Raw genomic sequence first — 23,312 nt, 5'->3', positions numbered from 1 at the left:
AGGCTTCAGCGGCAAGCAGGGTGCAGTTCTCCAGTGAATTAAAAAATTACTAATGACTGCTGAGACGGCAAATGCCTCTCACAGAAAAACAAGGCTGTAAAACACGACATTTTAGTAACCAAGGAGGATCGTATTTTTTATCTATTCACGCTCCTTGATCTGCAGTGACCACTGGGCTGTGAGTCTGGAGAGGCTGGTGGCTGAATGTTATTTAAAATAATGATGTTTCGCTCTACGCTTCAATCCCGTTTCCTCCTCATTTATTGCCATTCGCTGCTGCTCACGCAGGTGAAGTTCACCTGGCCAAGCGTCATCCCACCGGCACTGTAGGTTGGCCACTCCAGTACAGCAAACTCTCTTGGCTCTAAAAGTAACGAACAAAAGCCAAAAAAATTATAATGTGAATCATCTATATTACTTGTTTGAGAAGGAGAACTCTGCATGGTTCTAGTTTAATGACATATTGCCTGAGGCTGCACTGATCCTTGGGAATGGTCACTGGAGGCAAACCTGTGCAAGTGATGGAGAAGACCCATCTATGCTTTCTCTCCAGAAACGTGGAATGGAGAAAATAGGGAGAAGAAAACTATTTTCTTTTTTTTTTTGGGGGGGGTGGGGTACATTTTTTAACATTCCACTGACATCTTAACAGTACTGTCCTTTGCTTTGACTGAGGGAGATGGGGTGGCTTCTTTGATGTCTCCAGACAGGGTTTGGCTTGATCGTATCTGTGCTGCAGCACGGGGTGCAGAAAGGCATTAGAGGAGAACAAGTGAGACAGAACTTGGCAAAGGTGGAGGTATTTACAGTGGAACAAATGGGTTTGAGATAAGTTTTCTGTATTCAAGTATTCATAATCTAAGTACTGAAAACATAATTTAGCATTTCTTGCTTCAAGTTTTTTTTGGGGGGGGGGCAGCTGGGAGGGGAATGGGGTGACTAGAAAATCTGGTCTGGCAGTCTACAGCAGTCAGTATTGTGTTCTTCTGTTTTAACTCTGAATGCAAGATACAATCTTCGAAATATTTTAAATAGAGAACTGCTTCAGCAAGATGGATTTCTGCATATCATTTACAAAGTATGTTTTTAATGCCTTTCTGAAATCCAAACTTATGCAAAATGGGGCTTGTTATGCATGTCTATGCATTTTAATCTCCTGCAGTGATTTGTCAGTTTTTTCCTTAACATCTCCTTGGCATATTAGAGCCATTCTTCAACTTCGCTTCACAGGGCTGCGTTTCTGTCTTAGCTCACTCAGTTCTCCGAGCAAGGAATGCATTGCAGCGTGGTTATTGCATGGTAAGATTTGTAAGCTGAGGTGCCTACTTCCTTGGATTGGGATCAGTACCAGTTGTGGATTTAAAGACCGGGAAAACCTACGTGCAATTCGGGCAATTTGGTATCTTTTCTTTTATGCTTTAGTGTAAACCATTGTTATACAGCTGTCCTGTTAATGTTCTTGTTTCTATTGATTTGTGCTACTTGTGTGTTTCTGTTCTACATTGATAATTGGTTAGTAAATTTTTTTTTTTTAATTTCTTCTTGGAATGTCTAAAATAGCTCATCTAACCAAAGAGTTGATGTGATGATTATTTTTTTTTTTTCCCTCTTTCCAGATGGGCTTTCTGGCAGAGACCAGCCAGTAGAGCTGTTGAATCCACCTAGAGTGAACCACATGCCTAGCTCTGGTAAGAAGAAACTTTTATTAAATGTTGTTCCTATTCTGGGAATGCAGTAAAATATTCTGCAGCTCTATCTTGCAAGTGGGAGAGCAAAATGCAAATGTAAAATGCTGGAACAAAGTGTGTTAGAACTTGCACACATCTACTTTCCCAGGCTGGGCGAGTGGGACTTGGGAGCGGAGGGAGGATGGAGCGCAGAAGCCTTGGGAGTCTTAAACAGCTCAGCCCTCACCCTTGGCAGGGGGCTGAGGAGAGCCTAACCTGGTGGGAACTGCTTGTTTTTCCTTAGTAAGGAGAGGACAGCAGAACAAAACAGCACCTTACGAGTCTTTTCACAGCCTAAAAGGAGCACTGCGAAGCAAAGCAGGTTTCTGAGTTGCTGCTCCCATTAAGGAGAAATCTCCTTGTGTTGAAATGAGGAGCCTGAGACGGGCTGATCCAAGCGCCTGACGCTGGGCTCTGGGCTATTTGCTTTTTTTCCCCCTCTTCTAATGATCCTCCTGCGGTGTCGCTTGAGTCTTGTCCTTCTGGTATGAAGCAAGCACAGCAGCCACAGTGTTCATCCTGGAGACCAGCTGCTCCGCATGGAGCCGAGAGAGATCTCGGGGCTCACAACGGCAGCTCTTCAAGTGATGGACACCACAACTTTGGTCACAAAATGCTATGGAAAGCAATCTGCTGCTGCATTTTGGGTTTCCCCCTTCTGCCTTCTCTTCCAAAAGTGTTTTGTTTCCAAGTGCGAACAGATAGAGATATTTACACTAGGGATGATTGGGTTATATGAAGCATTATCTACTTTCCAGGTAGGAGCTCGAGTTTTCAAAAAACCCAACTTTCCCTTCTCTGCTGCCTTCCAAAATGCCTTCAGGTCCTTTTATGTTAAGGAAGAGATCTCGCAGAAGATCTAAGCGCTTCTGGTAATGCAAGTTAGAAAAATGTAAACGAAGCTTATTCAAAACAACTTCATCAGATTAGGGGGGGGGAAATGGGCTGTGACCTAACCTAGATTTTTGTGGACTTAAATGCATGTCTGGGGAAGGAAACTTTTAAGGAGATAGTGCTATTGTGTTGGGACAAAAAGGAAGAGATCCTCTTTTACCAAGTACGAGCATTTGGCTTTGGATTCTGAGAAATCTCATGTGCGCTAAAACTTGTCTGTCAGGTAAGGGAGGTTATATTTTCCTAACCCTGAGAGAGATTCGCATTTTAAGACTACCGTGGTAACACAGGTCAACGTAAAGGTTTTACTCCCCGTTTCTTATCCATGTACTGGATTGAATTTTGTTGCTCTGCACAAGAGGAGTCACAGTCCTCTTTTCTGTCAGTAGATCAATGGCCAGTGTTGTGAAAGTGATGGGTTTTAGTCTTTTACTTTTCTTTTCTTTTCTTTTTTTTTTTTAAATTGGTGTGGTTGTTGCTTGTGACGTTTAATGTTTCCTTTTGAGATTATTTCAGGACAAAGGCTGATGCTGGTTTATAAGCTGGGTAACCTGGTGGTAGAGTTTGATGTCCGCTGATTATTTTTCCCCAGATGAAAGGAGGCTTTTTTAAGGTGTTATGGACTGACACAGTATTTATGGAATTCTTACCTCTTGGACTCCATTTCGAGTATTTTTAATGGCTCAGCCTACTGGAGAAAGTAAGCAGCTAGCTATCACTGGGGAACTGTGCTCATGCTAAGTGGGTGGGATGTGAGATAGGCAGCGACATTGCTTTGTCAAACGACTTCTGCCAGCGTTTGAGCCGTGGGAATTCATGTCTTGTGCTGGTTGTGCATGTAGTGGGCGAAGGGCAGGAGTGACTGGGAATGAAAACGTGACCTTATGGAAGAAGCAGCATTGGCTCTGGACAGTGGTCACCCAGGTACTTTTCACTCGAGACCCAACGTTTATTCAGTTTTTGCTAAATTTTGGAGGAATCTGTTTAGCCTTGCAGTGCATACGTGGGTTGGCAATGTCCAGCTTCTATTTTGACTTGCAGAACAGTAATCAGAACCTGGAAGCACGGTGTTTGGCAAAAAGCAGAAAGATGTTTCGGCATGTTTGTAAATGCAAGCAAATATCATTGACCTTGGAAGTGGCTCATCAGCTGGCTCTCAAGTGTGGTGCCTGCCTGTACCTATGTATCCTGATGGGTTTTTAAAATGACTGTTAGAAGTTGCTGTCAGGTTGAGGGAGTTACCCACTTGGGCAAACCATTGTCGTGTCTGGTTTTTATCATTATTACCTTTCAGAGTTTGCTGCAGATCCTTCTGAGAAGAGAAAGGAGAAGTGATACCAAGTATTGCTCTGGAAAAACAAGTTATGGGTTTGTGGGGTGTTGTTCCAAGTCTCAGGCATAGCTGAAATGGTGTTGAAAAAGAGCTTAAGGAAAAAGATAATTGCTTAATCGTGTCCTGGGTTATTCTGTTTAAAACCTTATCCTGTCCTGGTTATGGTAAAGCGGCGGATTTGTAGCCCTCATGATGAATAAACTTGAGTGGACGATGAGCCTTTTTGTCCAGAACTACATTTCTAGTTGAGATAAAATCATTGAGGTGTACTTGTAGGAAACCAAAATGTTTTCTCTTCACCACCAACTGAGTGAAGGAGAAGTTTGATCCTTGTTAGTTGTTCTTCTCTGATGTACAGGGCTGAGAAAGGGATTTACAATGCCTGGGTCCTAAACAGGGTCTGTTCTGTGGAAGCATCTCAAGTACAAAATCAAAATGTTTAGAGCATTTTTAGGAAACCGTTTTAGAAGTGAATTGGGTTGAGTAGAATGGAGTTCAGCCATCGGCAAGGTGTGTTTTTAGGAAAAGGATTTTTCACTCTGCTTTTTGCATAAATTAAGGATTAATTTGAGGAAGGGAAACATTTTCTCTTTTCAAAAGTGTCTCACCCATAATTGGTGCTTCTGAATTTTAGTTGCTTGTAAAGGTAAAACAAGACAAAACCCCCACAACCCACATCTTGCCCAGGAATATAATAATCTGTTTGATAATGGTGCGTTCTCTTTTGCTGGCTTCAGAATATTGCTGCATCTTTGGCCTGGGGGAGGAAGGGGGATAAATTGTTGAGATGATTATGCAACGTTGCTTTTCCTTAACTTTTACTTGCTGCATTGAGAGCTCTTCAGAGCAAGGACTACACAGATTTTTAGTTAATGTTATACAGAAAAATCTCAAGGGGCCACGGTTAGCAGGAGGGAAAGCTTCTCGGACAGGTGAGCACAGTGGTGGCCGCTGCCTGGTTTTGATGGGTGGCAGCGGATGGTTGCAGAAAGGCAAAGGGATTGTCCTGCAAGTTCACATACTGGTTTTCAGTATTTTTTGTGTTTTATAGTATTTTTCTTCTTTTTAGCAGTGAACTTAGCTGCAGTCTGCACGTGGGGACTGATTCATATGTAAGGAGGGAGGGACAGAGCTCTCTTGTCCTCTTACTTTTTCCTCCTGTGCTTTTAAGCTGAGCGATGCTATGCCTTTGTCGTGGTGCAGAGCTGGGGGTCCAGTCTTAAAGGACTCGATTGCGTAAATATCTAGGTATGTTGTAGATAATCCTCTTAAAAACATCACCTGTGTACTGTTGATACAGTCCTTGAGATTTATCAAATAGATCTTCATTAAGCATACTTTGTAGAATGAGCTTTCTTTCTTTATAAGGCTGTGTTTATGGTACTTTAGATAACTACCTCCCCTAAGTCCTTTCAATTTTTTCTTGCTAGTATAAACTTTATAATCACTCACTTTGTTACAAAACAATCTTAAAGAATTTCTTTGGTATTAGAAACGTGAAAACAGCTTGATATCTGTGGCGTGTAAGTCAAATGCTAGAATTAAATAAGATGGAAACTAGTCCTTTTTAAACTTACAAGCTTTACTTTAAGTAATAAAACTGCACATTGGGATGAACAGTCTCAGCCCACCCACTGTGTTTCCCCAATATGCTGGTCATGGCCTAACGTGAAGTTCTGGGCGTACCTGTGTACGGTACAATTGCTGAATTGGGAAAGAAATTCCCCTTCCCGTAGCACTTCCATGGGGTCCCGTAGCACCCCATTTCCAGGGGTGTGTTCCCAAGCTGTGATAAAAGTAATGGTGAAATCATGCAACTTACTGCTGTGGTTGGGTGCAGCTGAAAAAACAGTTTGTGTTGGGACATGTCAGAATATAGATGAATGGAGAGGCTGTGGAAAAGACGCTGGGCATCTTGCCCCTAAGGTGAGGACCTCTCTCTGGCTGCTGTTGCGGATCGGATGGAAAGCTGCCGCATGCTTGCCTGAGGTGGTTCTCCAGCTGTCACCTGCAAACCACGGGTGGCCTGTGAGGCCATCGTGTGCATTAGAGAAGTGATCAGTGGTGGGTTCCTGGTGAGTTTTTGAGGGTTGATAGTAATCTCCTGCGAAACGTTAGGAATTTAAAAAGCATGAGGGTGGCTGCTGCTGAGTGGTTTCTATGAGAGCAACAGGGGCTTGGCTGGGGATGTCCTAACGGTGATGATGAGCAGACTGCATCTTCTACATGGGGCTGCCCGAAACGGCTCTTCCACACCTGGCAGCCCCCCGCCCTCCATCCACGCCGCTGCCGCTGGCCGCACAGAGCTCCTGCCGCTGCCTTTGCCACGATGCTGCTGCTCAGCCCTCGGGACGGCTCTCCCAGCGCTGTACTGGGGCTCTTCTGGACCTGACACTGGCAAGAGCAAGGGCAGCATGGCAGGGCCAGCCAGAGCATTATGCATGAGATTCCAGCTCCCTGCTTTTTCTCTTTCTGGATCTAATTATCCAGTCTTACTTCCACACTCATTTGGAAAAAAAAAAAAAAAATGCTGAAATGCTGATGTATGTATGAATAAATGGTTTGCAAGAGCCTCTGGACTAATATTGTTACATGATTTTACAGGCTTTTGAAATCAGAGATTAATCCCCATCTCGAAGAGGAAGGAGTGGTAGTCCAGTTGGTCTAACAGAGCCGAACATCTCGCCTTTGTTAATTTATCCCTTCAAAGGAGGGGGGATGCCCTCTCACTGCACTGGATTTTCAGATGCTTGCTTGCTTTCTGTAGCCTCTCAGCTTCAAAAGCGCCTTCAGAAAGGTACCAAATCAGCGTGGTGCAGTGAGGCTTTGAAGCAGGTTCAGGTTGCTGCCCGCTCAGGTAGGACTCGGGGCTCCCGACAGGCTCGCGCCTCCGCAGACGGGAGCCCGTTCGTCCTTGTTCACGCTGGGATGTGTTAGTGTGGGGATGGCATATGGTTTTATCGTGCCCCAGAAGCGTAGCTCACATGCAGGAAGACTAGTCCTTTAATGTTAAAAATACCCTGATCTATTCTCCATGGAGTCGGCAGGGGGGGATGGACCCCACCCAAAAACCCACATTATCATTAAAAGCGAATTCTTGAGAAATCATTTTAATGTCACAACTACACACTGAGCAGATTAAGTCGTTGTTTGCTTATTGGCCTATTGTTAGCTTATTTAAAAGCTGCAGCTATTTTTGTCAGGCTTAGTGTATTAATTTTGCCACCATTTAGATCCTCTGGCATAAGATAGTGGAGAAACTGCAGGTTAGTGTAGCTTAGAGCCTTGACAGTCAAAATGAAGTTAATCTTGTGTATAAGACAATAAAAGAAGTGTTTTACCAGCTAGAGGTGCTACTAAAGCTCACCTTCGTAACCCGTTGCTCAGCAAGGAAAGCCTTCAGCCAGCTCCCAGATTTCCACAAATGATTTGCTGTATTTAAGAAAAGGCCTTTGCAGCACGCCCAGAAGGTGGTCAGCGAGCGTGGGGTTATTTATGCAAGACAGGGAAGGGAATTGCCACATCCACAGACTCTGGGCAGCTCCCTGCGGAATAGCAGGGAAGTTCAAGCTTCAGGACCTCTTCACTGGGCTAATATCGCACCCGAACTCATGTTTTGTTGGTCGTAGTCATAGGGTAATTTAATGATTCTCCAACTCCTCATCAGCACGTGTCCGTTGCAGGGTTGTGTGCGTGTGTGGGGATGTATGCAAGAGGGACGAGCTTTTTGGCCAGCTTGGTGAGGCACCATCTCTTGCCTCAACCTCAGCATCTGCGTGCTGCGAGGAATTAAACCACTTCTCTTGCCGAGTTGGGTTTGCTGGAGCAGGGACCGCTTTCACGTCTACCCAGAACATGGTTCTTGTGGGATGGCAAGAGCAGGACCCCGCAGCTCTTAAACTCTATTTTGTTGTGTTTTGTCTCAGAAAAAATATTTAGCTGTCATCTCCTTTCTTAGCCACAGGGAAATGGTTATTAAACGGAGAGGGTGGAATGAATTATTAACGACTTGTTCCTCTCTTAAAAGCTGAAAGCAGCACTTAAGATTTAAGCAGTTGAATACAGAGCTGATTTCTTAGATGAAAAGTAACTGGCAGGAAAGTTTGCTTTACTGCAAGACCCAACTTGCTATTTTTCTTTATTCTTCCCTTCACCTTGTTTACTTTCTTAATTCACATTGATCAACTATAGATTTCACTGGATTTGCTTAGTCCTGACTGTTTGCAAAGTGTTATTTTTCAGAAATAATAATTCTCACCAATTCCCTACCAAAGGAAAGGTCGGTTTGTACTTTTGCTTTTACATTAAAAGGAGGTGGTGGAGGGAAGAGCCTTTGAATGCACGATGGTATTTACATTAAACTTTCCAACTTCTTGGGGAAGGAAGAGATGGCACAATACGAGCAGACATTTAAGAGGCTCCCTTGAATTGTAATCAGTAATCTGTTCCCATTGCCTCTGGCTCGTCTAAAAATAACAGTACCGTGCAATGAATGAAAAGCGATAAATTTTTCATAGAAAGTTGATCATGGATTGAGGCATTTCTGGGTGAAAAAATTCTATGTGTCTCAGATGCGATCTTTCGGTGACTGTGCCATGTCTTGTTTGCCGTGTGTGTTTCCACTCCGGGTGTTTTGCCTGCATCTGCAACCCTGAAGAGGTAATCAAGATGAAATCTTTGTTGTTTTGTTTTTATTTTATTTTATTTTTAATTTCCTCACCCTTTCAAGATAACACTTGTCCTATAGCTGGAGTGGTCCGACACCCCCTGTGCTCGACTCCTCTTTTGCACCAGCTTCTCCTGACGCCTGGTAGACGGATGTGAGCTGGAGGACGAGGGTGGAGCAGTTGCTGAGGGCTGTTTCATTAGCAGCATGTTTGCTTTGGTCCACATTCTCTTTTTATTGGTGTGCTCTGTGCTGCAGAGCTCCCCAGAGTGCTTTATGCCAAAATGAACCAGGGTAGTTTATCGCTAAAGGGGAAATAGATGCCACAGGTCCGTGCTCAGCAGCCACCTGCGTTCCTAGGATTTTAGGAATTCCTCGTCTGACACAAGATGCGTTTATCAAGATCCTAGAGGCTCTTCCCCGGTGTATATTGATTTTCAGGGCTATATTTGGCTCTGCTTTGTCTTTGTGCAGTAGAGGGAATATCAGGTGAATGGCTTGTGCAATGATGCCTAAAATATTGTAGCAGTCTCCAGATGGTGACCTGGAGAATTGCTGTTGGTTGATTAAACATACCTTTCCTCTTCCATTTCGCCGTTTCCCCACTCCGCTCCCGTCTCTATTCCCCCAAAAAACCCGCTCCAAACCCAAAAATGATTAGGGCGGAGACAGAATTCACTCAATATGCAAATAAAAATTGTAACCAAGCTACTTCAAGACGAAAAGCCCTAGCAACACTGACGCGCTGAGTTAATGCGAGAATGCTGCCAATATGTAATGGTTTCACTTTGTTGTGACTTCTTGGCCTTGAACAGTGGGATGTTGGCTTCAGCAAATAGGGTCTTTTGAGAGCTGGATTTCAATGTGAGCACTTCAGCTTTACCCTCATGGTTTCCTTCTGCGTGCCCCTGCTTTCCTAAATCATGGACTCTCCAGGCTTCTGAAAGAGGGCCGTGCGGGAATGTCCTCCTCTGTCTTCACCAAATTCCTCTCGCCACCAAGCAAATGCAGAATCAGCATTTTCTGTGCCTCGGATGCAGTAGTAAGTCCATGCACACTAAAGCCATCTCACTTATGTTTGTTTGGTGCTGGCTTGGCATTTGCCCCTTGAATGGGTTGATTTGAGCCGGTGTCTCCTCTAACTTGAAACAAGTGCTTATGATTAAATACCTGCTCCTTTGGCTTAACTAATATCTTGTGATTTAAACCACTCAATCGTTACTACTTTTCCATCTGTTTTTCATTCAAGAAATTGTGTCATATCGGATGATTCATTCATACTTGATTAGAGATTTCATTATAAGCTGGTCTTAAGTTTTTATGATCTAATAAAAGGCTTTGGAGTCATTGACTTGGAACTGTAGTTGTAATATAGAGAATAAATGTACTGCACGTTTTAACGATACTTTGCGAGGTATTTTTTAAGCTGTTACAGCTTTAGCTAGTGAATTATGTACGATGAATTTGTGTAGAAGTTTCTAACAAAATTCAGTGACTGACCTTTTCCATTGGAGAGAGGAACTCTTCACAGGCTATCGTAGCGGCTCTCCAGGTTGCACTGAATCACAGAATGGTGGGGGTTGGAAGGGTCTTCTGAAGATCCTCTGGTCCAGCCCCCCTGCCAGGGCAGGATCACCTAGGACAGGTTGCACAGGAACGTCTCCAGTTGGGTTTTGAAGGTCTCCAGAGAAGGGGACTCCAAAGAAGTCCAAACCATGGGTGAAATTTAGGTCAAAACTTGCCTTCCTTAACCCGTTTGTAGTCCTGCTCATAGACAGTCGTGCTGTAATGATATTAATGAATATCCTTCATTAATCCTTGAAGATTAATATTAACCCTTGAAGATCCTGAGTTGTCAGGGTATCATGTGCGTTAGTTAAGTGACGTGGGGAAGGTTTTTATTTTCGCTAAGAACAGTGATCTGCCACCTGTATGCAAATTGTTTTTCAGATTAAATAAATGGATGGAAATATTTTTCAATTTCTTCTAACATAGATTAAGCTGTTACAATAAGGTATTTAAAAAATTAAAATATAGATGGGGGAACTACCTTTATCTTCTATTTGTTACTATTGCAAAACTGTCTTAAGCTCTAAATTTATTTTTCATTTGTATTTAAGAGCTTTTTTTTTTGTGCTTTAGCTATTTTCAGAAATTGTTTTATTAGCAAAATAGCAGACTTGAGTTATTTTCTGCTGTACTTTTCTTAACGTTTGCCTGTATAATGTATTAGAAAAGGAATATATAATGCAAAACTAGTCAAAGCAAGCCCAACATACGATAATGTTCCTGTGAAGGAAGCACATCCATGTTCTGATTGAACGATTTCCATCAAGTTTTGCTGGGTAGACTGAATTCCTCCAGTCGGGAAAAGAAAAATCTGTCATGAATGAAATAAGTGGTTTTGGTTTGTTCGTGTGTTTTGGGGGGAGGATGGGGATGGGAGAGGGATGGACAGACTCAAAAAGTTTTGAGGTGGATATTTTTGAGTTCATTTTGCATTTGAAGAAATAATTATGCCTCATCAGTGTCATTCTTGGTAAGCCAGATCCTGTCGTAAATGTTGCCAAAAGCTTTAATTGAAATCTTATACTGGAGGATTAATTTAAATTGGCCGTTTTGACTGTATTAGGGTAACTAGACAAGCACCTTGTTCCATGATGGTGCTTTCATGTGACTGTTGGAGCCACGTTGTGGCTTCACGGCAAGTGTGTCACCAGGATCCGGAGTCGGCAGCTGCAGGAGCAGTCCTGAACAGAGCAGGGAACTCGTGAAGGTGCAGCTATTTTGTCGTGAAGATAAATGAACATTGAGAGAAACTGGAGAGTCTGCATCTAACGCAGCCTTCTTACCAGGGAGCGGGCAAATGACGTACGGAAGCCTTTCCTTGCACATCTGGCTGGCTATCAGGCCCGGTCTCCAGATGTGCCAGTGGTCACAGGGATGGAGGGGGGTTTCCAGCTGATGCACAGATGTTTAGGAGGTAGGATAGTATGGTTTGTACCACTAAAGGTGAGTTTGGAGATGTAGCTTTATAAGATGGAGCGTGGGAGGGTTCTCTGCAGTTTTCTAGGGTTTGTTGTTGCTTTGTACGAAAAGATCAATTCAGAGCTGCAGACAAAGACGTGTTGCCATCCACAGGGAAAATAAATGCCCAGGGGATTGCAAATGCAAGCCTAACCCTTGCAAGCCATGCTTTGGAAGCAGGTGGGTTTAGTGAGGCTCCCTTGCATAACAGCAACCTCGAGACTTGACCTGTAATCTCCGCATCAGAGCTGGGCTTGTTTGAACGGCGCTTTGTGGCGTGTGTGTCGGAAAAGGCATCAGGTCTTTTTCTGAAGGAACATGACAGTTCCTCACCTGGCTTAGAAGATACCAGTGATTCATCCCAGCAGCTCATTGCTCTGGAATGAGGAGGCTCGGTGTCTGCTGCCAACTTACCCTCTGACCTTTGGCAAATTGGCTGGCTTTTCTTCTCTGCTTTCCCCTAAAATCAGCTAAGAACTGTATTTGCCCCTCCTTGCAGTGGTGTGTTGTAGTGGCCACCTACCTCTACAATACCTGCAGCAGATAGTAGAAAATTGAAATTAATTTGGTAAAAATTGGGTCCTAGTCATGTCCGGGGGATCGCCTGATCCCTTGATGACCCCAAGGTAGAGGAGATGTTAGGAGAGGTCAGTCTGCTTTCCATCCATGAAAACTTAGTATCCTGAGTAGAAGTCCGAAGCTTAAATTGTTGGTTGTCTGAGAAAATCGGTTATTCCTTATTCCTCTTAATAGCATCAGGGTTTCTGTGCAGTAACTGTAAGGGCATTTCCTTTGCTTTTTTTGCAGAGTTTTGCTTTAATACAATATAGATTCTGGTAAACTCATATTTTTGACTAATTCCTTGCACAGTTTTATGCAGCTATGGCACGAGCTCCTGCTGATCAAATAATGTATTGTGAGAGTGCATGAGTTGGGTGGAGGAAAAAAGAATTTACGGGAAATAATCCAGCTTCTGAAATATTGTCCCACTTTCCAGTATTTCCAGTGACAAGAACTGAAAAAAACCCAAACCTTGTATGGGGATGAAAGCCACAACAGCGTTTGGATGACGTGTAGAATATCCTCAATGCACAATCAGCACCATGGGAGTTTTAAATGGGGAAAAGTTGAAATGGTGGAGGCAAAGGAGAAGTGGCAGCGGTTCCCTGCATTTCAGTGTGGTGTTGGGTTTTTTTTCCCTTTTAAAACACGTTATCTGAATTCTTTGTTCTTGTACCTTCTTTGAACTTGGAACATTTTGGCCGGACTTCTCCTGACAGTCACCATCCTTAATTGAAACGACAAGAACCTTGCTGCTGTTCACGTGGAGGCCGTTGGGAGACCTGAGCAAAATATTGTGCTCGTACCTTATTTTGGTAATTGGGTAAGAGGCTAAAGCTTTGCAGCTCACAGCTGATTAATCGTAACTAAACGTGGCTGGTGCCATCCGAATTTTATTCTAGTGCCCCGGGTCAAGGAGAAGGAGCTAGCATTTACTTTTTATTGAATTTCCAATAAGCTGCCCTGTTTATCGCTCGCTGCAAGGAGAAGGCAGCATCACTTGGGTGGAGATAAGGGTCGGGGCTGGAGAAGCGTTATCCTGCCTGTGCGCGGTGTCGGCACGGCAGGGTCCGGGCTTACCCCTTCTTGCCACGAAATGCCGCGCAGCGGCTGCAAGTCGTGAAGTTTCCTTGGGCACGCGCGAGCGTTGCCTTTGGGGAAGGGAAGGTGGGGAAGGGCTTCCGCGTGGTGCACTGCCTCGACACCGAAGGGGACCCGGGTGCTCCAGATGAGGGAACAGCTGGTTCGTACGGGCACCAAGGGGTGCGTGGGGGAGCGCCGTGCAGCGGTGCTGGACCCGAGGAGACTCTGCTACGGTTGAGAGACTCTGGGTCAGCCTGTCCTGAGCTGGCCGCCTGCGCCCAGGGACAGCCACCTCCTGGCCGTCACTGAGGGCTCAGTCCGGATCAAGAGGTGGCTCCGTGACCAAGGGCTGCTGACCCCAGCCCATGGGTCGTCCCAGCGTAAGCCCCACCTGGAGCTGTGCTCATGTTCCGTCCATCCTGCTGCACCCTGTGCTGATTCCCCACCGTGTGAGTCCACAGCCCTGATGTTCTCCTGCGGCCAGCGTGGATGTGCCTGTTCATGGTGGTCCATGTGGCCCGCAGCAGCGGCGCTTGGTCACCTCCCCTTGTGCAGGCAAGCGTCTGTCCGGTCCCCAGAGCTTAGTCTTGGGCATCGGCCATTAGAGGAGCAGACGTCCCTCGTGCGTGCTGCTCTTCAGTGCAGTTGAGGCTTTTCATAGAAATTCTTTAATCCTGATGGTCACGAATAACGTTCTTGTTCCGTTTTGACCTGGATAAGCCACAGCACCCGAATGTGAAGGCACTGGATTTCATTCCATTTTGTGTGCTATTGTCATAGTTTTTACAGCTCATAATTTTTAAAGTGATGCTTTTCTCACACTCCTTAGGAATACAAAGAATGACTGAATTGTAATAGAAACCCTCAGAAATTTAGATGCAAAATCATTAACACAGGTATCATTATAGCCCCTTTTTAATTTGCAAGTCGTCTTTTACTGGTAGGAAAGAAGATGAGGGTGGAGCAGGACCCTGTCAAATGTCATGCTGATATTGTGGGGCTTGCGGCACGGCGGAGCGTGGAAGCAGGGTGCTGCTTTAGTCTTGTTCTGAGCAGAGATCTCCTTTTAGGAGGAGACGGTATATTGCCATCACATAACACAACTTTGTCTCGCCAGGTCCGGTATCACAGCGAATAAATTACTGCTTGTGCTACCCTCTAAGTGGCAGGCAGAGCTGAAGGCATTTGCCCGGAGCGTGCTGGGACTCCGGTGCCCGAGACAGAGATCTGGCCAGCTGGCAAGTGGGGTTTTATTCCTCCGTTTCTGAAGTAGTCCTCTGATGAGCAGTGGGTTTTTTCTGTTTGTTTTCTGTTAGTGAAAGGTAGTGATTTGAGGTCTTGGGATCAGCAATAGGTTTGTGAAGGTGTTTGTGACGCAGTGAGAGGGGAAAAGCGAGCAAAACTAATTCTTGCTCTTCCGACAGTAAGCCGGGGAGCTGGCGTGCTTTTTATTTAAATTGCAACTTTCTTAAGATGGTATTAGACCTGCCCCATCTGTCTCAACCCAGGTTAGATGACGAGGGATTTTGCTTAGCTGAGCAGTAAAGTTCTGATGATAAAACCCAGCTCGGAGCGTGACAGTAATTCCCTTCACATAATAAGCTGTAGCATTCGGATGTGTTGCCCTCTCAAACGTGGCATGCCTCGGTCCCGGGGTCTGGGAGCATTTTGATTTGATACCTCCAAATATTAAAAAAAACTCACAATTAAACAAGCAGCAGGTATCTAAAAGCATCAGTGAAACATCCCCTCTCCATGGGACTATCTGTGTTTGTGTACCCGCAATGAAACGCAGCCCGAGCTGGAAGCGCTTCCCACCTCTAAATATAAAAGAATACACAAGAGTTAAAAAGCTACTGTGGGAATCCTGCTCTCACTTACGTGAACTTGCTTATAATATTTATTTGAGCAGACTTTATTACTGTATTTTTGAGTGAAAGGTATCATTATAGAGACTGAACAGGAAGGGCCATGCTGCTTAGTGGCAGCCACGGGGCATTCCTGAGCGGGAGCAGAGCTGGGGAGAAACGCCCAGCTCTGTCCCCGAAACTTTGAACAGACCGTGGTGTTCAGGTTTCCCCTCCACTGGAAGTGTGTATGTGCGGGCATTTAACCCCAAAACGTGTTTTGGCTTTTAAAGCCAGCTGTGATGTTCCAGCGAGAGAATGGCTCCTCTTCTGCCTTTCCTACCTTTAATAGTCTATAGGGTCCAAAAAGCAGCCAGTTTTCCAAAAAATGCCAGCACGTCTTGTGCTGGCAAACTGCAACTGGAGCATGAGCAAAAAATACCCCCCTAGCCCCACATTTATACAGGTAGAACAAAATAAAGCTTCTTGCAGGTTGTGTGTAAATCCCTGTAACAGGGCCTGTCGTGTCGGGAAGCAAGGCTAACCAAAGTCCGGATCCGTGTCCCCCACCCTTAGCTGTGTTTTCAGGCTCAGGAGCTAAAAGCCTTGCAGGAGCTGGAGGGGTGATAAGGTGACGCTGTGAGGAAGCCAGAGGAAAGGCTGGAGGGGAAGAGGACTGCGCCAGGGCTGGGTCAGACGTAGCGTGGCCCAAACACAAACTGAGAGAAGCGGGAGAATCGTCTGTCTTGCGTGAAGTGGACAATACACAGTAAAGAAGGTTTGTCCACCTTGGCGCAAGCTACTGACATGGCGGAGCCCCAAAGCTGGTTCCAGGCGATATTACAGAAAAAAAATGGGCTGGCGTTTGGTATGTCTGAACTTCAGTGGAGTGTGAATTAACGTCACCAGCCCTTCATGACAGGGCCTTTATGTGCAGCCCTCTGGAGCATTTTATAGGGGAAAAACCCCCACCTTATCGCTGGATACCTGTAACATGCGTCTTGCACTTGCGACTCGCGAGTGAGGGGAAAGTACTTTGGGTTGAGGCTGCCCTGTTGTGACAAGATAACGAAGGTGAGCAATTTCCACCTGCAGCTGATCCAGAGAGCTGATCCTAAGGACTGGAGCTGGAATGCCTAGTTTCTCTTTAGGTACTTAAATGTAATTATATGTAAGCAAAGAATCACCTGTGTTCTCACGAATGCTGTATTTTCTCCTGAAGAGTGCTGTGGGCAGCAGGTATCTTCTGTACTTTGAAGCCTGGTGACCACTCAGTCAACATGGCTTGCTGGGACGTCTGGCGGGGAGCTCCATGTAGTGGTGTACCTGTGTTGCCTTGGAAATTTTTAATTACATAAGGACGTACTCGTTACGGGCTCAGTAACGGCGACTGCGTATTTAGGTTGAATGGGAAGTTTTCACTTTTGCTGCTTGAACTTTTTTTGGTGTGGCATCAAGTCTGGACTGTGACTGCTGGCAGCATTGCTAATAGTGCTTTGGGTGGGGGAAAAAGTTTGCTGCAAAAAGATTTCAGCTCCCAAATTATCGCTTCCTTATTTCTTCTGATGTGTTGCCTCTACTCCAGGGCACTCTGTGAGGAAGTCAGATCTCTGCCACTGATGGTCATCTCCACAGTGTGGTGGTAGCCTGTAAGCCGTGTTGGGGGGATACACATCTGTTATGATGGTTTTTGACTAACAGAAAAGCCTGTTGGTAGTAGGACTGAAGATATTGCACTGCTGCCCCAAGTAAAGAGAAAGAGGATGGTGAAGTCTTGCTAAATCTGCAGGGATTTGGGAAGAAGTTTCATTTTGGATAGGGCTGGAGGTGACCTGGCTGCCAGCGGTCACCTCTCCTGACTCTTCTTTGACCCAACTGCTCCTGCTCTGCTCACCATCCTCCTCCCTCTCGATGGCCACCAAGTTTGGGGGACAACAGCCCTTCTGAAATGGAAATGCAGTAGTCTAATCTGTGCTGTGAATGCCCCTCGGGGAATATCGCTGCTTGTAATGTATTTTGCATTTACCAATCCGAATCGTGTGAGAGCATCCTATAAAACAACTAATTGACGATGCTAATATGCAACATATTTTAACAGACGAGTGTTTCAGTGGCAATCAAAGCTAATCTTTCTCCTCCTGGTTCTGAGTCATTTGACAGAGAACTTGTTTACTTAAAGCGAAGGTAAATTTGCAGAACATCTTAACCAATACTGAAGCAAGTACCTTTCCACATGAACAAAATGCAGGTCTGCTGGTACGTGAGCATGGATTTCTTTCCAAGGTAAACACGAGCTGTCTGGGGCCAGGGTATGTTTCAAATCTGCTACCAGAACACCATTGTTTCTCTTACATTGGTGGTAGTAGTAGTAAAAACCTTACGTGTTATTAGTGCACTATAAATCATGTTAAACACACAGAAGGGTATCTCAAATGTTTGAAGAAAAACCCAGGAGGTACTTGGATTAAAGAGAAAAGCATGGTTTGTGGCTGCTCTGATCCACCACTACCTGCTCCTCATAAGCTATTTCAGATGGATAGAGCTCCAGGTGATCATTGGTGTTCAACGACCAAGTTGTGGACCCTCGGAGATGATGCCCCCAAAATTTCTTTGGCTAGACGGACAACTTGGCTACTGGTTGAGGTCTATCTTACCTAATAGCGCCAAAAATTAATTAATTAATTAATCCCTTTTGGGACCTTGAGGACTGTGGTGACTGCACGCCAGCTTGCGGGGCACTATCATAGCCTGGCCCAGGCTGCAGCACAAAGGCGTTGATGTGTGCTGCGGGTGGGCGAAGGGAGCTTTTTCGTTATCTGGTGTAAGGACAGTGGTCTCTTGATTATGTATCTTTTTATCTCAACAGTATTGTCACACTATAATTAAAAACTATAAATGGAAGATGATGCTAATCGGTCTGGTTGGAGTATCGGAGCTCCTGGGAAGCTGTGCGATAGCCCCGTGAGGACGTATTGTTGAGCTGTTTTGTCCTTTTACAGATGTTACGAATTAGGCAATGTTATCAGAGTGAACAAGGCGGGGAAAAAACCACCTGAAATAACTTCTTTTCCTGTTCTGTGCTTGACTGAGCTGCTTCGCACCCCCTCAAGCAGGTGGTATCATGCCGGAGAGTGAGGGAGGACAATACAAGCGGGATGCGCTCTGGGCAGGAGTGCTTTCTGTAGCAACGCGGGCAGCGCGTGCCCTCAGGCAGGATCACGGCTTCCAGTGGCTGGGCATTAGGTATCTGAACGTGGGGCTGAAAGGGTAGGTGAGACCCCAGTCTCCAGCACCTGCCTGGGCAGATGCTGGTCTGAATCTTTCCTGTGTTTGTGGAAATGGTCATGGTTTGCAACACTGCTTGGGTGCGTGTTTTCAATTTGATGTAGGAAACGCTCCGTTTTAGAGGCTTGTGGTTGCACTGTGGGAGAAGCATAAGGATTTATCAGTGTCGAGCATTTTCTTTCCAGTGATGTGTTGTTTGATTGTGTTTTTTTTAAGGGAGAGGAGGGTGTAGTTAAAATAAAAAATCAGTAGTAAAAAAAAAGTAATCTTCAAAATTGCAAAGAAAGAAATTTTTTAGAATTTCCTTTCTAGAACGACAGCATAGGAAAAGGTTTAACTTCTGTTTAGGCTATTGCTTTGCATTAGCCTTGATACATGATACGGCAATGTCCAGACACTGATAAGAGATGGAAATGAAATAGCAGGAAACACATTGGCTGTGTTGACACAAATATCAAGTGTCCTGAATAAGCAGTCAAGAAACTTCATGTACCTTTATGTGAAGCCAAATGTGTATGGTATCAGTAATTGGGTTTCTTTCCTTCTGAGGCAGAGGGAGAGCCGTGGGGTCGTTTCATCTCATTCAGTGTAACAGGGAATTAGGGGAACCACCACAAAAATTGTCAGTTTATCTTGATTTCGAAGCACAGCAATTAATCCACTCTGCTTTTAACTATTCACTCCTGAAGCTAGGTAGTGGGCACCCACCATTCAGTACAAAAGAGAAAATGAAGTGTTAATTACTATCAAAATAAGAACAGTACACACAAATACTAAAAGAACCCAGCCCACAAATTACCCTTCTGCATACACAGCTATGTTCGCAGTAATGACTATATGTATATATTAAAAAAAAATATATAAAAATATATATATATGTGTGTGTGTGTAAAGGAGGTTTGTATTTTGAGCAATAGTATCCACGTTAGATCTTAGGAAGAGGCTTCTGCTGTCAGACAGTGTATTGTAGGTCTGCAGATGCTCTTCTGCCTTCCCAGAGCATCTCAGTGAATGTTGGCTTGGGAGATCCACAGCCCTGCTCGGCCTTTAAGGACATTGCGATTAGCACCTTCTACGATGCATAAAATTTGCCAAGGCTGGGTGCTGGATGGATTCCTGTTTCTGGCTTTTTTTTAACTCCTTGTGCTGTATCCATTTCTTGTACCATCTTTGCACTTCTTTTTCTAGCAGCAGCGCTTAGGGCTGCTTGGAAAGGGGCACAAAGTGGTACGAGGGCGGCTGCCCGACCCGCTTCCCAGCGAGTGCTGCTTCCGCACGTGGCAGCTCGGCGGCGAAGCTGTGAGATGTTCGCGTGGACCGATCGGCCGTTGGGAGATCACGGGCTTCCTCGAGATCTGCCACCTCCTACCTCTGCAGCCTTCTGCAGACTTAATGCTCTCGTGGAGCCCCGAACTGGGAGCCCAGTTTCCCCTCGCTGGCTCACGTGCCAGGATTGGGCGTGGAGCTGACTTTGCCACCACCTCCACTCCTTTTGTGCCCCAGGAGAAGACCTGTCTCAGCCGTGTCGCTCGCTTTCCATTCAAAGCCTTAATTGAAGCCTTCAAACTCCATGTGCCAAGAGTTGTCTTGGAGCATCGTTTCCACCTGGCTTTTACCAAGGGCTCACCCCAAGAGGGTTTTGCTTGGCCTCTGCGCTTGTGGCTGCTTTGCCATGTGTGTGCTCAACCAAAGTATGCCATTTTGTAGCTCTTGCAAGAGCACCCTGGCATTCAGTTCACCTTCCTAAAAACTATCTGCACCGGTTTTCAAAATACTGTGTACAAGACAACCCTCTTCGTTGAAGCCTCTTCAGTTCTTTGCAGCCGTCTGGGTACTGGCTATCTGCTGCGCAAGAGTTGTGTTGCCTCTACGTGTTGTACTTGATTTCGTTCTCCGTCGGCGTCCTCGGGTTGCTGAAAGCCATTTCAGGTAGGCACAGGCAAAGCTGTCCTCCGCCCTCATCTGAAGCGGGGATTTTAGGAGAGCTTCGTTAAAGCCACCGTTTCCCCCCACCTTCCCCAAGCATTCACTTACAGATGCCAGTTGTACCTTTTCAGGGTCAAAAATGTGGTTTATTCATATTCACGGACCAAAAAAAACCCCAAACAACACATTTGGTGGATAAGCTCCATTTTCTCTTTACGCGAACCCAATTTCACCACAAGTTGTGCTCTTTTGTACAGAGGGAGGAGCTTTGAAGTTTTGATGCTGTTTGCTGGGTTGGAAAAGGCTCGCTGCAGTGCCACGCCAAGAGAGAAGCAGAAAATGCAGTTACTTGGCAATTTGTGCTACATACATCATTGAACCCCACTAAATTCCTGAAGCTTGTAAATACTCATACACTTCTGCCAAGCAATAGCTCTTTTGTGCTATTTCTCCCAGACTTATCAATGCATATTTTTTTTTGCTGCTTTTTTCTTTCTTTTTTTTTTTTTTTAAAGAATTTGGACTTCAGTGGAGAGATTTGGCTACATGTAGATATGCTAACGAAATTACTGAGGCTGGTCAGGATAGGGTGCAGGAGCTACACCATAGTGCTGTTGCACAAGAGAAAAATCACTTTTGAGTGAGGTGCATGAGTTGACAGATGAATAAGAATTACATATGATGTAAAAATCACCATAATACTAAGAAAAATTCTAGTCCTTTTAAAGCAGCTTTAACCGGGTTTTTCAGACAGTCCTAGAACATGTTAGATATTAAGTTGCTGTGCGGTTTAAAATACGCTTTACTCTTTATCCCAGAAAATAAGTTCTTGCATGTGATGAAAATTACATCTTATAAGCAGCCATTATGTAATGCACAGTATTATTTTACACCTTTGAATTATAATATTAACTGCTGTTTTATACCTAAACACTACTTTACTTCCAAAAGACTAAGCTGTGCATCATGTAATGAATATAGCTGTCTGCAGTATTGAGGACATTTCTAACTGCAACATAGATGATGATGATGATGAAGAAGGTTAAACCCTTCTTAAATGTGCCACCTAGTTAATGGATTCAACACCATCTATAATATAGTTGTGGGTTTCTGCCTCATTACCTGCAACTGTCGATCCTGTTGAGCAAAGGAGAGCTGTAACATCACGAGTGTCCACATCGTCTGTCTTCCTCAGATAAGAGGCATCTGCCGGAGTTGTGGTCAGGAGGCAGTTTGCCTCCCACAAATGAGATAAACTGGGTTATTGTTAAAGCAGATTCAAGCAGCCGGGCTCTGCGTTAAGGCTGTGCCCAAGTGCGGCACTCCTGGGTTTCAGTACCTTCCCTTTTTGCTTTAGCTCTAGACAAATTCAGACTTCCTTGGTAAAGCAGCCTTGGAGGAGCAAAGGATTTTAAATTAAACTGAACTTTTTTGTACTTTAAGATACTGCAAACCAGATCTTAACGCGTATGCTAATTTTAAGACATTCATTTTCACAAGCAGCAGAGATTTAGTCTTACATGTGCCAAATGGGTTTGCTGCTGGCATCGCTTGTGAGATTATGGTCAAAACAAGGACAAATCAACTATAAAATTCCAAGACCTTACTGAATAGTGTTGTGTTTTCCTTCCCAAGGACCAGCTAGTTGTTGTATTGCCTTATTTTTGTCACTATCAGTATGGCTGGAAAGCTTCTTCAAGCATCTGAGATGGGCTTACAACCAGAGGAGGAATCTTGCCGTGAAGGACCTCTCCCACCACAGGTTTAGTTTTGTACCGTGCAGTGGCACGTGACTGCACAGCCATTCTGCTCTGGTACACGTGTTCTGATTAAAAACTGACTTAAAGCCATGAACATGTGCAGCTGCCTATAGAAGACTCATCTATGCTGATGTAAAGGTACCTTCAGTTATTCTCTTAAAGATTTGGGGGAAGCAGACCAATATAACAGGAAGCAAAAACAGGGAATAGATGTGTATAGTGGGTATTGTTTAAAAAAAGATCAATTTGTCTTAAAATAAGCTTTACATTTATTTTTTTTTATTTTTTTAAAGTCATTGTAGAGCATTGCCAAATTATTACGTAGGTTTTGTCCCAGTGTATGTCTGTGCCCTTTCTGGAAGTAGAGGGTGGTGCACGTCGCTGCTCTTCTGTGTTGCTGCCCACATCTGTATGCAGAAGCCTTGAGCAGCATTGGTGTCCAGTTTTATTTATAGCCCAGGACTAATATTTTCAGCACGCCATGATGCTAAGCTTTTAAAAGCTGTCTTTATTGACGTTTTGGGCACTATTAATGAAAAAATGTTTCTTGTGGGAAGTTGAGGGTGTGCAAAGCTTGAAAGAATTTTCTGGAAGAAAATGTTAAATTTGTCACTTTATTTTAACTCTGGGACAATCTGCCTACTTTCCCACTTCTGAGGCTCTCCAGGGATACATGTGGTAGAGGTTGCATGCAGGTCACTGCCTTCTGCAGGAGATGGTGGTGGTGGACCGGCATCTCCCTGGGGTGTTCCCCATTGAGCATCGACTGTCCCCGACGCTGGCCCTGCCCTTCAGGCAGTCCCACACCAGCCTTTCCACGGGAATTTGTGATCGTACCCTAACCCAACGTGGGGCCGAGGGGAGTGAAGGACAGGCACCACTAAATGCCTTTGTGCAGCTCTGGTGCAGGCTTTCGGTGGTACCTTTTTATGTTAACCGTGAGTACTGGGATGATTGATGACATACAAAATCAAACTGCTGCTGATTCTGACATCTTCACAATTGTGTATGACACGAGGGATTTCAGAAACAACGCTTTTCGTAAGCATAAATCAAGGCAGATGGTAAAACCAAGTGACCTACAAAATATAACAGGTTTGCTCACCAGAAATGTACAGTACAAACAAATGTACCATCACCTAAAAATACCGAGATGGCATTTCTGACAAAGTGATGATTGTACAAGGAAGTCAAAGTTTGGGT

General features: G+C 44.7%; 1 protein-coding gene across 1 annotated transcript in view; it reads left to right on the top strand.

Annotated features, from left to right (window-relative positions):
• The first annotated feature begins 1,090 nt into the window (after positions 1-1,090).
• HDAC4 (histone deacetylase 4) overlaps positions 1,091-23,312 on the top strand; it is a 164,755-nt gene continuing 142,533 nt past the window's right edge. The window contains exon 1 of the mRNA XM_082001548.1: positions 1,091-1,688. Coding sequence (XP_081857674.1) covers positions 1,586-1,688 — 103 coding nt within the window. The 5' untranslated portion in view covers positions 1,091-1,585. The remainder of the gene's footprint in view (positions 1,689-23,312) is intronic.

Source organism: Phaethon aethereus, assembly GCF_964289735.1.
Source record: "Phaethon aethereus genome assembly, chromosome: 6".
NCBI lineage: Eukaryota > Metazoa > Chordata > Aves > Phaethontiformes > Phaethontidae > Phaethon > Phaethon aethereus.
This window is presented reverse-complemented; position numbering and strand designations above follow the sequence as displayed.